This window comes from Thermobia domestica, chromosome 13 (genome assembly GCF_964235325.1).
Source record: "Thermobia domestica chromosome 13, izTheDome1.hap1.1, whole genome shotgun sequence".
NCBI lineage: Eukaryota > Metazoa > Arthropoda > Insecta > Zygentoma > Lepismatidae > Thermobia > Thermobia domestica.
Genome location: NC_137466.1, coordinates 183,637,142 through 183,649,937, shown reverse-complemented (window position 1 = coordinate 183,649,937; position 12,796 = coordinate 183,637,142). Strand labels below are relative to the sequence as shown.

General features: G+C 34.3%; 1 protein-coding gene across 1 annotated transcript in view; it reads right to left on the bottom strand.

The window, feature by feature from the left end:
• LOC145668844 (pancreatic triacylglycerol lipase-like) overlaps positions 1 to 12,796 on the bottom strand; it is a 62,301-nt gene that overhangs the window by 32,416 nt on the left and 17,089 nt on the right. The window contains exons 2-4 of the mRNA XM_081737045.1: positions 11,979 to 12,138; positions 4,058 to 4,214; positions 2,190 to 2,293 (exon numbers count right to left, since the gene is read on the bottom strand). Coding sequence (XP_081593171.1) covers positions 2,190 to 2,293; positions 4,058 to 4,214; positions 11,979 to 12,138 — 421 coding nt within the window. The remainder of the gene's footprint in view (positions 1 to 2,189; positions 2,294 to 4,057; positions 4,215 to 11,978; positions 12,139 to 12,796) is intronic.

The following is a 12,796-nucleotide window of genomic DNA, read 5'->3' as shown; positions in this document are numbered from 1 at the left end:
AATAATAATAAGTAAATTAAAAAAAACATATGTTTATAACCACTTACATTTTAATTGGCATTTCTGTTAGTAGATAATAGTAGAGAATTCAAACATTTATCACCCAGAACGAGTAACAACACTTCTGAGAGATATAGAAGAGTTATTTTCAAAAATACTTCTAGACGCTCATCGTTTTTGCAGCAAGGGGACACGATGGCTTAATGATATAGCACTTACCTCTTATGAGTGAGAACGCTGGTTCGATCCCTAGCACATAAGTAAGTTTGTGGTAGACAACATTGTGTCAATAGGTTTTCTCAGGGTCTCCAATTTCCTCCCACACTCTCATTCCACCAAATATTTCATCATTATTCACTTGCCTTCATTATTTGTCTCCCTTAGCCTAACGAGCATAATCGTGGGACGTTAAACAGGAATATTCGATTTCATTTATGGAGCACCAACTCAAGATTGTTGATAAGTATTCTTGATATATTATATTAAATAGGCCTACAATAGCTCCACAGGTTATAAGGAATCGATTCAAACTAGCTTTGCTATATTGAATAACTTTACACTAAAAGTACAAATCGCTGAGCAATCGACACATCGATGAGTGTCCGATGAAGACAATATGTTCAGTTAGTTGGCGCAACTGTCGCACATTTATTGTTTTATAAATAAACGTTGCTTTGCTCAGCGATTTGTATTTTAGTGTAAAGTTATAAGAGAATGAGTTTAATAATAATAGTAGTGGGAAAATTCTCCTTCAAACTCCAATGCTGAATTCATTCGAGGCAAGTAGACCAATAGTTGTCATTTTATGAATGTACAAGGTTTATGCTTAAAATATAAAGTCAAATTATTATTATCATTATTATTATTATTATTATTATTATTATTATTAATATGATATAAAACAAAGAACAACTAAAATTTACGAAGTTACTTTGAATATACGTATTAGTCATGAAATTTATGCTTCCAATTCTATTTAGTTATCTTTTTGATAGTATCTACCTACGTATCCATCCTGGAGAAGATTGGAATAGTAAATATTAAACTTTCAACATGGGTAAACCTCTTTTCTAATTGATAATAGTAAATTAAAGAGCAATTTCTGCAATATGCTATTACATTATGGAGTATACATATGCAAATTACGTATCACATAAGATTTTAGTTAACCTTTTCGCAACTGCCCTCTGCGTCACCAACCATAGTCGTCATGCTGTGATCTACTAGTAAAGTACATTCGACGAAGAAATTCGCGACGGAAAAGGATAACACCTTTTGCTGCCATTTGCGTATGAACGTGAGTAGCTTCTCTCTGAGAGGCTATAGAAATGCAACCAATGAAGATATTGAACTGACAATTGACGCATAAGCATCTAAAGACCTTATAAAGCCTTATCACTTCATTAGATTTGAAGATGGTCGAACTGGCTTCATCTCTAAAATTAATCTACTTGACATGAAATTCAAGTACATGATGATCTCACTTGACGACTTCTTGCAATTCTTTGCTATAATTTATTCATTATTGCCAGCACTGGCATAAATCTCTGGGCGATGAGGGGGCATGTCCCCTCCAATCTTGGAACTAGGATGAATGTTCCCCTCCCCAATGTTGAAGACAGATTTGCGCCGCTGATTGCGAGGAAGATATGTTAAAGTAACAATAATCCTTATTAAAGAAACTGTGAAATTATTTAAATTGTTTCCAGTGTCAACTTTAAAATTTGGTGGGCTTTCTGATGTGAGCACCAACATCCTTCTCCGTACGGCCTTGAGTACAAATAGTTTGTCATTTACTAAGGTGTCTTACTTCAACTTAAATTAAATATTAACATGAAAAAATATTTTAAATCTTTATGTTTTACGTCTCACGGTTATGCCGGCTTGGCTAAAGGAGACGGTGATGATGAGAAATGAATTAGATGGTGGAATGAAGAAAGTGGAAGGAAACGGGAGAACCCCAAGAAAACCCATGCACACGGTATGTGTCCATCACCAAGCCCACTTGGCGCGAACTGGGATCGAACCAAGGACCGTATGCACCAGAGGTGAACGCTCTACCCTTGAGCCACCACGGCCCATACTATTAACGTTTATTAAGTATTGTATATTTATACAATTTAGTATCAACTTTTTGGTTGTACAGAACGTACCAAATGGAAAAGTACTTAAAAAAAAAGTATATTTACCTTGCACCTTCTGCACCAACCACTCGTGTATTAGCTGCTACTTGAGCGTAATTGATGCTGGCTGATCCGTTCTTCCAATCCACCATAATGACATTGCAGTCAGCCTGAAATAGTAACAGAATAGATTAGATGGAAAATAGTCAAGACTGCATTCAAATATTGTATAATGAAATCTGTCTTCAGCGTTAACTGATGCTTAATGGAAAACTATGGTCCAGTGAAGTTTCATACAATGCCATATATATACTTCTTTCCTTTTACAAGAATCTGCCTAATGCAGCAATGGACTTCCCATCTACTTCATTTTTAAGGTTTAGAACCTACTATATGTGATAAAACCTTTCAGTTTAACGTGCCACGATTATGTACGTTAGGCTCAGGAAGAGGGATTAAGGCAAATGAATGATGATGGAAGAATTGGTGGAATGAGAATGTGCGAGAAAACCACGGACATAATGTTGTCCATCATAAACGTACTTAGCAGGGGACTGAACAATGGTCCCCACCAGGGACATACACAGGGGTAGGTCCTGGGGGTCCGGCCTTCCCCCTAAAATTTCGACTTTTCTGTAAATTTAGCCTAATTTTAGGGGCAATTTTAGGAATTTTAATATAAAATACCTTCATATTGAATTTGGACCCCATTCAAAATAAATTCCAGCGTACGCTACTGGTTCCCACGCACCAAAGGTAAGCGCTCTAACTTTGAGCCATCATGTTGTGGTTTCCAAGGGGGGAGGAAGTACAAGCGACGTTTCAAATATAGTTTCAAATTTTGCTGTAACTAATGTAAAAATTCTATTGGGTTTTCGATATTCCCAAGTACAATTCCTTCTTAGGGGGGCGAGCCCCCACCTTGCCCCTCCTGATGGGCACCCTTGATCATGCCCCTTTTCTACATGATAGTATGTATCATAAAATACATATAAGAAGGTGAAAGTTCATGTAAGAATGCGAAAGGCAAATCATATAGTAACACAGCAATGCAAAGTCAAAACAAAATACAATACTGAGTACGTAAACCTGTAAATAATAATAATAATAATAATAATAATAATAATAATAATAATAATAATAATAATAATAATAATAATAATAATAATAATAATAATAATAATAATAACAAAAACCTTCGATGAAAGACACTGGATTGTGTTTCTTTTCTTATACTATCGCAAATTAAGTTTGGTTAATAATTTGGTCCTATACTATGTTTACGAATTCAATGTAGAAAATTAAGCCTATTAATTAAACAAATATGTTCTGTACTAATGTCTTGTAGTTTTCTTGTAGTAAAGTCACGCATTTCCATTTAGTGTATACCTTGAGTAAAAAAACAAAAGTTAATAAAAGCAAATGTAATCAATGTAATGTTGAATGACTTTTTGTTATTTGTGCAGCCTACTTATCAAACACCAAGGTTATGAAGGGCGGAGGTCTACTATTAACGTGGACTCCGTACCATAAAAGAGGCTTGAATTTGATACAGTTGGCGGGTACATATATCATCATGGAAAATCATCTCCCACTGTATAGGTCTTCCCTCAATTGAAGTTGAAAAGTTAGCACATATCGATTCGGTACTTGCAGTAATTAAAACAAGTAGAAGGGGAAGGTGATTCAGAGCTGCCAATTTTAAAACAACAGACTGTAGCAAAGAATCGTCTTCATACAGAAGACGGTAATTTAGGTAAGACCTGGAAGCAGACTCGTCATTTGAGAAGGAGTACATTTTATGATAATGGAAATTAGCATTAAAAGTTAGAAAACGTGAGAGACAACTTTGAACAGTATGGAGTAGAAAGACTACAGAATATTACTAATCAGTTCTATATTGTTAATTCTAAAACGAAATTGTGTCAACTCACAAGTTTGAGAAGCGCATCCTCCATATCTCTGACCCAGCTAACGTTACTGCTGCTGGTAAAACCATGGATAATAAAGTACGTCCATTTGCTTGGATCAAAGGTTGAGTCCCTAAGGGATACTTCAGGACGATGTGGGATCAAGAATCTTCTTTCTTTCCTATAAGACAAAGATACATATTATTTATCTACAGATTTAATAAGTACACATGAAAGGTTGAGAAAAAGAACAGACCAAAATTATAATACTTTTTCTGCTATGTTCTGACACTATATATCTTGTCAAATAAAACATATTTTGTAAATTTGTAAAAATCCACATATTATCTATATTGGAGCAAATTTTACGTTTTAATTTCTTTGTCTTCATAAAGCCGAAGAACTACTTTCAAGATTGTGTACTTTTCCCTTTTGTTGTGCGAGGGCAAATTAAAAATTATAATTACAATCGTCAGAACTATCTTTAAATTGTGAGCACTGTCTTCAACCTTCGCGAGAGTTTGATAGGGTGCAGGGGAAAAACCAACTGAGTCAAAAAAATAAAAAAATGAGGTTATGTTGGCAACAGGTAGTGCATAGCTTATATTTTAACATGCCGAAACATGCAGGCAAACAGGCAACTCTGTCAAGAGATATAGCAGTCGAAAGGAATGTCATGCAGGGGAAGAAACAACTGCGTCAAGTTGGTACACGCTAAGAAACAACTCAATCCGCTAAATGCAGACGACTAACGCATGCGCGAACATCTGAGGTCTCCCATTTTGAGGTTATGTTCTGCACTGTACTGTGTTATGGGCTTACTGTGTGTTTCGTTACTTGTGATTTAAATGCGTACAGTGTGTCAAAATGATTGATGGTGAATTTCAAAGTGAAGTTAGTGATTGTGAACATTTAACTCCACCGAGTGAATGTAAATCTACAAAGAAACGTAGAAAGACCGGTAGAATAACACTGATGTCATGAAGAAGTTAAGAGCATCATCTTATGAAACTGGAATTGACTGTCGTTGTAAAAGGTACGAGTGATATGAAAATTTCAGTATTGAGGAAAGAAAATCTTTGATAAAACAATTCAACGAAATACGAGCTCAAATAGGAACTGATGGTCAAAGTAGCTACCTTGCTGGCCTGATTTCAGTACTGCCTGTTGCTCAAAGGAAGCCTAGGAAATGTGAAGGTAAAACTAGGCAAAATGGTAGTTCTTTTGCCTACAAAGTTAGGGTCGTATGGGAAGGTTCCACTGTCGAAGTCCCAGTTTGTTTCAAGGGATTTCAATCCATTTTTGGAGTCAAACCTCTTAAGTTGCACACTATAATACGGTCTTTAATGCTAACAGGCCAGGCCCCTAAAGACCTTAGAGGGAAACACGCAAACAGACCACATAAAATTTCCCAGGACACACGTAAATTGGCAATTGATTTTTTAGGATCATTGAAAGGTCGCCAGGCTCACAACAGTTTAAATGACTCCAAGAAAGTATATTTGTCTGAAGATTTAAACGTTAAGATCTTGCTAGGAATGTTTTTGAATAAATATCCGGGTCTTGAGATGTCTTATGAAAGTTTTCGTCTGATATTTGTTTCTGAATTTAATATTGGATTCGGGTATCCTCGCACTGATAACTGTTCTTGGTGTGATGAGCAAAAGCCAAATTAACTGAAGTTGATAGGAAAATAACAGCCAGTGGAAATAATGATGAAAAACTAGCACTACTAAAAGCAGAGAAAAACTGTTAACGGAGATAGCTCTTCACTTGAAACAAGCCGAATGGTTTTACAAGCTAAAAAATAAAGCTAAGCAAGAATCCAGAAAATCTAATGAAGTGGAAGCTATATGTATTGATTTTGGAAGAAACCTTCCAACCCCAAACATATCAACTGGTGAAGGCCACTCATACATGGAGACTGACAAAAGTATGGGTCTTATACCAAAAACTGCAAGAGCCGAAACACCAAATGGGTGGAGGACAGTTCTTGAGGGATCACGAATGAAGGCAAGCCCTTTTGAAGTCATAAAATGTGAGCAAATCTTATTCAAGGATTGGGGCAACTTTTTGTCTTCTAAATTCTACAAAAAGAAATTTTGTTTTCCTGTCAGACCTGTGAAGCAACTGCGATTCACTAAATCAAAGTCTCTATTAGTTGAGCATAGAAACACTTACAACGGAGCATTTTACACGTCTAACGTAAGGCAAACTGATGTTGAAATAGAAAAAGAAGAAGAAGAGAGAAAGAAAAAATGTACTCCCGTCGAAGTTTTGACTATACCAGCCCCAAAGTACGTAGCTCCAATAGCCTTGACAAAAGAGAAGTGCAATAATCTTAAAGTGCTAACGAAATTCTGTGAGGAGGAAGGTTCAAAGGAATTTTATGAGAGTCTCCTTGCTGCCAATGAAACTGCTGCAGTCTTTCCAGATGTTGATGTCCCAGATGCAGAACCCGATTTTTAAAAGGTTGGATAATAATCTTTTTACCTAGTGATTAGTTCTTGCACTGCTCTTACTTTAAAATAAAATTATAGATGACTTATGGCCGAATAGTTTTACATTAATTTTCAATGAATATTAACAACAAACCATAATCAAATCATAACTTGTCGCAATTCACAAAAGTAGTGAAACGTAACAATACCCTTACAACAATCAAAGTTCATATAACAACAATAGTTTTAGCAAAAACAGCTATTATAAATTTGGTTCACTTACAGAGGATAACTACTGTATTATGTGTGTGTGTGTGTGTTTTGCAGCACGCTATAAACAAAGCGCTAAATTCGAGAACTTTTCTAAATTCAAGAATTTTAGTAACTATGGGAGCAGTTTTATTTTTGGTTTCATCAAGTAGAAACTTTTACGTATAATGCTGTATCTTATTCTTTTTTGTATGTTCAATCCTTAAAAAGGCTTTAAAAACATAATCTCATTTACAATTTATAAATATACAGGGGAAAAGACAACTCAGTCCCTGTTCACTAATATAAAAGCAATCATACCTATGTTGTTAATATACCGGTATTTTATGCAGTGATTATTTAAAAACATAATAACAATGCACCAACATGCAAAAAGGAACCGTAACCATTTTCGTAAAAATTCTGTGTTTTATGTGAAAACGTTTTAAACTTTGTTTTTGCTCTTCTGTAAAATTTCAGTTTTGTGACACAGTTGGTTTTTCCCCTGTACCCTTCTGGCCTGTGTTCATGCAATACCAATGCTGCCTCTGACAATACACCCCGCCAATTGATGTGAATTGTTGGTTTCTAATTGTTGGCAAGAAAATCACTGTATTTCGCAACTGTTGACTGTATAGCCCTTTGCCAAGTAGACCTACTTCACGGTCACATTTTGCCTCCCTTTTTCCTATCCAAAATTTCTACATTATTAAGAATTTAATAAGTGTGTAAATTAAAATTATTTACAAAATTATCAAAACTGAGTACAAAGTGCTATTTCAGTGTGCAATACAGACTTTAGAAACTTCTCAAGTCAGAGATTATTATTATTATTATTATTATTATTATTATTATTATTATTATTATTATTATTATTATTATTATTATTATTATTATTATTATTATTATTAACTTTCGATCGACGATTGGAGAGAATCAAGTATAGAGAGAATCACGAAAACGAAATCAAGGTTTCAACGGATTCTACATGGATTCGGATTTACATATAGAAGAAGTGATTTTTAGATGTTTGTCAGTCTGTTCATTTGTCGCCAGAGGCGGATTTAGGAAGTAAAAATTGGAAGGGGGGCAACCAGAACCCAGAGTATGATACGTATGCCATGAGTTTACTATAAACTTTCAAAAATATATAAATAATAGCTTCAATTATTTTTGTTACTCAAAAGACTGAGGGACCCAGGCCCTTCGGCCCCGGGCAAGATTCACCACTGTTCATCGCCCCGATGTGTACCCACTTGCTTACATACCATACCATGTAACGTATGGGAAACATATTTTTAAAAAGTTTCCATAAGATTCTCCAGTAGTAGTTTTCAGATTTTCTTCCTAGGCAAATATACGGACTGTTTTCCCTAATAGGGTTACCATACGCCGGTATTTTGTACAGAGTGTTTGTATTGTTGGGCCCGTGTCCTTGTCCGTATCGTACAAAGCCTAATATAAGAAAATGTCCGTATTTGAGAGTTTTTGGAGCTGCTCGATAATTCCTGAGTCGGGAATCGCTAAAATCTCAGGTGAAATTTAGTTTTTATTATTGCCGTTGCTGGCAACACTGTTACCGTGACAGATGAGAACTGCCGTAGCGCCGTTATCACCGCTAAAAATAGTGAATGTTCTTCACGCACATACACAGTAATAACACATATACAATAATAATAAATTATTTCGAAAAATCATACTACAGTATCAATATAATCATTTAATAAGTTTTCTTTTTCATTTTTGATACAATGTTTGTTAGTTTTTATTTTATTTTTTTAAATTTTGGCACTCCCGGTGTGATAAAGACAAATACCAAAGTTACTGAATTAATGTAAGAGCAGGGGGTAAATGAGGAGGAACGCCGGGAACGCCGTTCCCCCACCTCGAAAACTATGTACGGCGTTTCTCCAGTTCCTAAAAATTACAATTTGCAAAGCTAGGCAGGGGGAACGACGTGGCGTCATGCCGCTACCTTCCGTCCCCCCACCTTTTCAGATACACTTTTACCCATGTGTAACAGAATTGTATTTTCATTATACAACTTATATTTTAAAAAGTGTCATTTTTCCATTCCAGGTCTCTTTTGGTTAGATTTAATTACGTAATCCAATGCCATGATTTATTATATTTATGTTAATAAAAAAATATATAAAACATGTTAGTTTCCAATAGTGTTTTAAGTATTACAGTAAACAATTGTGTCATAACCTAAAAAAGGTGACTTTTAGATTAGACAGGCTGTATCTTTGACAGGCTGTTATTTTAAGGTTTGTTCGTTTATTTTTAGATAAAAAAAACTATGGCAACCCTATACATGAATAATTCATTAAAAATCCTAAAAATCCGTTTCTCATTAAAAGAATCACAAAGAAGGTAGCCAGTTTACTCTTGGCAGTGATATATATATATATATATATATATATATATATATATATATATATATATATATATATATATATATATATATATATATATATATATATATATATATATATATATATATATATATATATTTTTTTTTTTTTTTTTTTTTTTTACGATTTTGTCAAACGGCTCAGATAGAAGATTTTGTTTCTATTTCATAAATAAATGTTTCAATGTGTATGGTTTTCCGAAGTGAGAAAAATGAACCCACTTTGAAAAGCATGAATTCAACCCAGTTACATTTTCTTTGTACGGTCGCTTTATGAAAAGTCGGCCACGACAATTTCATAGTAGGCTACAAGTACACTGTACATAGTAGCTACACTGTGCAACAGAATTATGATGCCAGTGTAGATATTATAGTGTTATAGTGAAAAACATTACAAAAAAGTGTACCGACTGCAGTAAAAATCCAACACTAAATGTATATTATAGTGTATGTATATTCATTACAGTGGATTTGACAATCAGTTGACAACATAACAGAAAAAATCTACAAAGCTTGAGCGGAAATGATTGTCAATAGCAACACACTGATAAAGAAAGAAAGATAAAAAAAGAAAGAAAAGCTAGGGAAACAATCTATTATTACGCTGAACGATGCTCAAGGTCAAAGATAATGTCTGTTTATTTGAGCTTAATTACACAGCATGAAAATAATGTAATTTTCTCACTCTTGTTTGGAGCTTTAGACATAAATCTCCCCAAACTTCTTTTCGATCGTTTTCTCCTGTTCCAAACCGGATATTCATTTCCACCGTTAACTGTAGCGCGTGATCTAATTTTTCCATTACTTTTGATGTGCATTATTTATTTTAAAGAAAAATAATATCCTGAAGGCCATAACAACAAAGAAATTATATTTTTCAATTTTTATACATATATAAAAAAGAGTAGACAAGCCATTAAGATAAGAGAAATGCGAATGAAGTTGCATGTTTCTTGCACTTGTAAATTCTTGCAACTACGCTTCAAAAATGCTTAAAAGATGTTTTGTGAGATTTTAAGCGAAAGAGTTCCCATAAAAATCAATTACCATACAGTAATTATACTACTTCACATGACCTTCAACTTGAAATTCGTATCTGTTGCATATTTTGTGGATGCATTTACGTCAGAACTACAATTACCATAATAATATATTTTTTAAATGTATTACAAAGGAGATTAAAACTGTTTATAGCATCGAAGGACGATCAAATGGGCTTTGGAAGCCCTTAGTAAAGAATAGCAACGGTGTTTTGAAATAAGATCTCATTTGGTAGAAACGAAAATCGTTTGTTCTAAATTTTCCAGTTTTTATAGGCTACATGTAGCCAGTGCAAAAAAAAAGTAACAAAATAACTGTGGCAATAGTTGGAAACAAACTATATTTAACTTTTAGGATCAAAAGATCCAATATATTTCAATAAAAAAATTTCTGGTAGGTCTTATATCTGAAGAATTACATATACTGTAGCAAAACCCAAAGTATCACTTAACTCGTATGATGTGCTTATTCCGTAAAAAATACGAAAAACTTGATTTAGGGACCGTTCAAAAATTTTCTGGCCTCTAATTCAAAAACTAATTATTGGCCAAGATCGGAATTTTTTAATCATTCCTAAAATTTTTGTTTTTCAATTTAATGCCCCACGGACCCAAAAGAAAGAAGAAGAAGAATGGGAAAAAATTATTATAATCAGACCCAATTAGGCTGTACCTATTAATTACCGTCGTAATAGTTCTGGAATTTTATTTCTACCCCCCTTCCACTCATGCATAACTAATACTTCTGAAGTATTAAAGTCAATAAATTAAAATGATTCCATTGATATTCACCTTCTCTTATCGATGATGCTAACAAACCGTACAATGAGTGAAAGCTATATGTTTTTCTCGAGAAAGTCTCGGACATTATTACTATTTATTTCATTTGACACACTAAAAGTGCGAAATATTTTGCTTATTTATATATTAAAATGGTAGGTTTGTATGTTTGTGGTCAAGAAAAGTTATAATTATGTTTGTGGACGTTTATATGTTTGTGGCCAGTTCTTTTGCAATGATATTTCGGAAACCACAAGCTCTAGAAGATGCCGTTTTCACTGATAGATTGCAAATTTTCTGTAGATTGTTCAGTTCTAATTGAATATTTAAAATTGCAGTTATTTCTTTATTACATTTCTTTAGGGGTGCACTGGAAATCTTGAAATTTTAAAAAATTAAAGCATTATATCCTACGAATTATGCATTCCAACACCTCATATTTGTATACGGTGTTAGTATATCTCTCCGGCGTTTGTTTCATGGCCAAATGATAATAGAAAACGAAGGATAACCATTTCTGTAGTCTAAGGTGAATCTTTATTGTTTGGAGTGTTTTGTCCAATGAACACCATATATTACTGACATTATAATTAATTGTCTGTGTAATGTATTTGCTTATTACATAGCCTACTGCATGCAAAAAGAAAGAAAACACTGATCATACATGAATTAGAAATTCCAACCGGAAATAGGCTCAAATCTTGCAAACGGTGCGAGATATTGAAAAAAAAAATATCGAAAAATCTCCCCTTTTTATACCCCTTGCCGATTTTTATCAAGATATCCTTCCCTTGTAAAGGTATTTGCATAGATGCTGTATGAGGAATAACAAGGAGATTCATGCTCATACGTGAATGATGCGCTGTGTATCATGCAATTGTTTAATTGAAAATTTCTGTTAGCTATAAGTTTAGCCATAATTTTAGAAAAGTTTGGCCATTTTTGGCTAGATTCTCTACGTCATTTAGCTACTTTCTAAAGACATTTGTTGTCAACACTGATAATGTATAGAGGCTTACCTCGTGCTGAGAAAGAACTGAGTGCCTACTTCTTCAGGTTCTTCTGGAAGTAGAGGAATTGGACGTAACAATGAATACCATGGACCATCTAAATTGAAGCATCCCAGATCGCCGTAGCATACTTCCCAGGTTGAATTTGAAGGCAGCTCAGGAAGAACTTCTGTAGAAATATAATTCAAGTTTTAATTAAGGGTGAAAGTATATGACAATAGCAATAATGTTTATTCGGAACATAATACCTTTGTTTCTAGAAGTTCAAGGTTGACGCCATTTTAATGAAATGATGAAATGTTTACATAACACATGCATCATGAAATAAAATTAAATGAAATACTTCAGTTTAACGTCTCTCGATTATGCCGTTTAAACTACGTGACACGGTAATTAAGGCAAGTGAATGATGATGAAATACTTGGGGGATGAGAATGTGGGAGGAAAGAGGAGTACCCTGAGAAAAACACAGGCAGGTTGTTGTCCATCTGGCCGGAGATCGAACCAGGGGCCCCACACACCAGAGGTAAGCGCTTTACCACTGACCCAACGTGTCTCCACAGCACATACGTCATGTCTATCCCTCTGTGTGTCCAATCAATCTTTGAGACTTGAGGATAGTTTTAGAGAGACAAATTCTAACTTCAGATTTGTGGTAAAGCTAAATCAGGGATGCTTCGATTATATTGTTTCTCACAGTGGTGGCTGCTTGTTAGAAATACCATCAATTACTAATTATCTCATCATAAAGAGCTAACATAGATGAACTCTTGTATCAAGTTTGCAGTCACTGAGAAATCTTTACTGAGGACTAACAGCAAATGTTG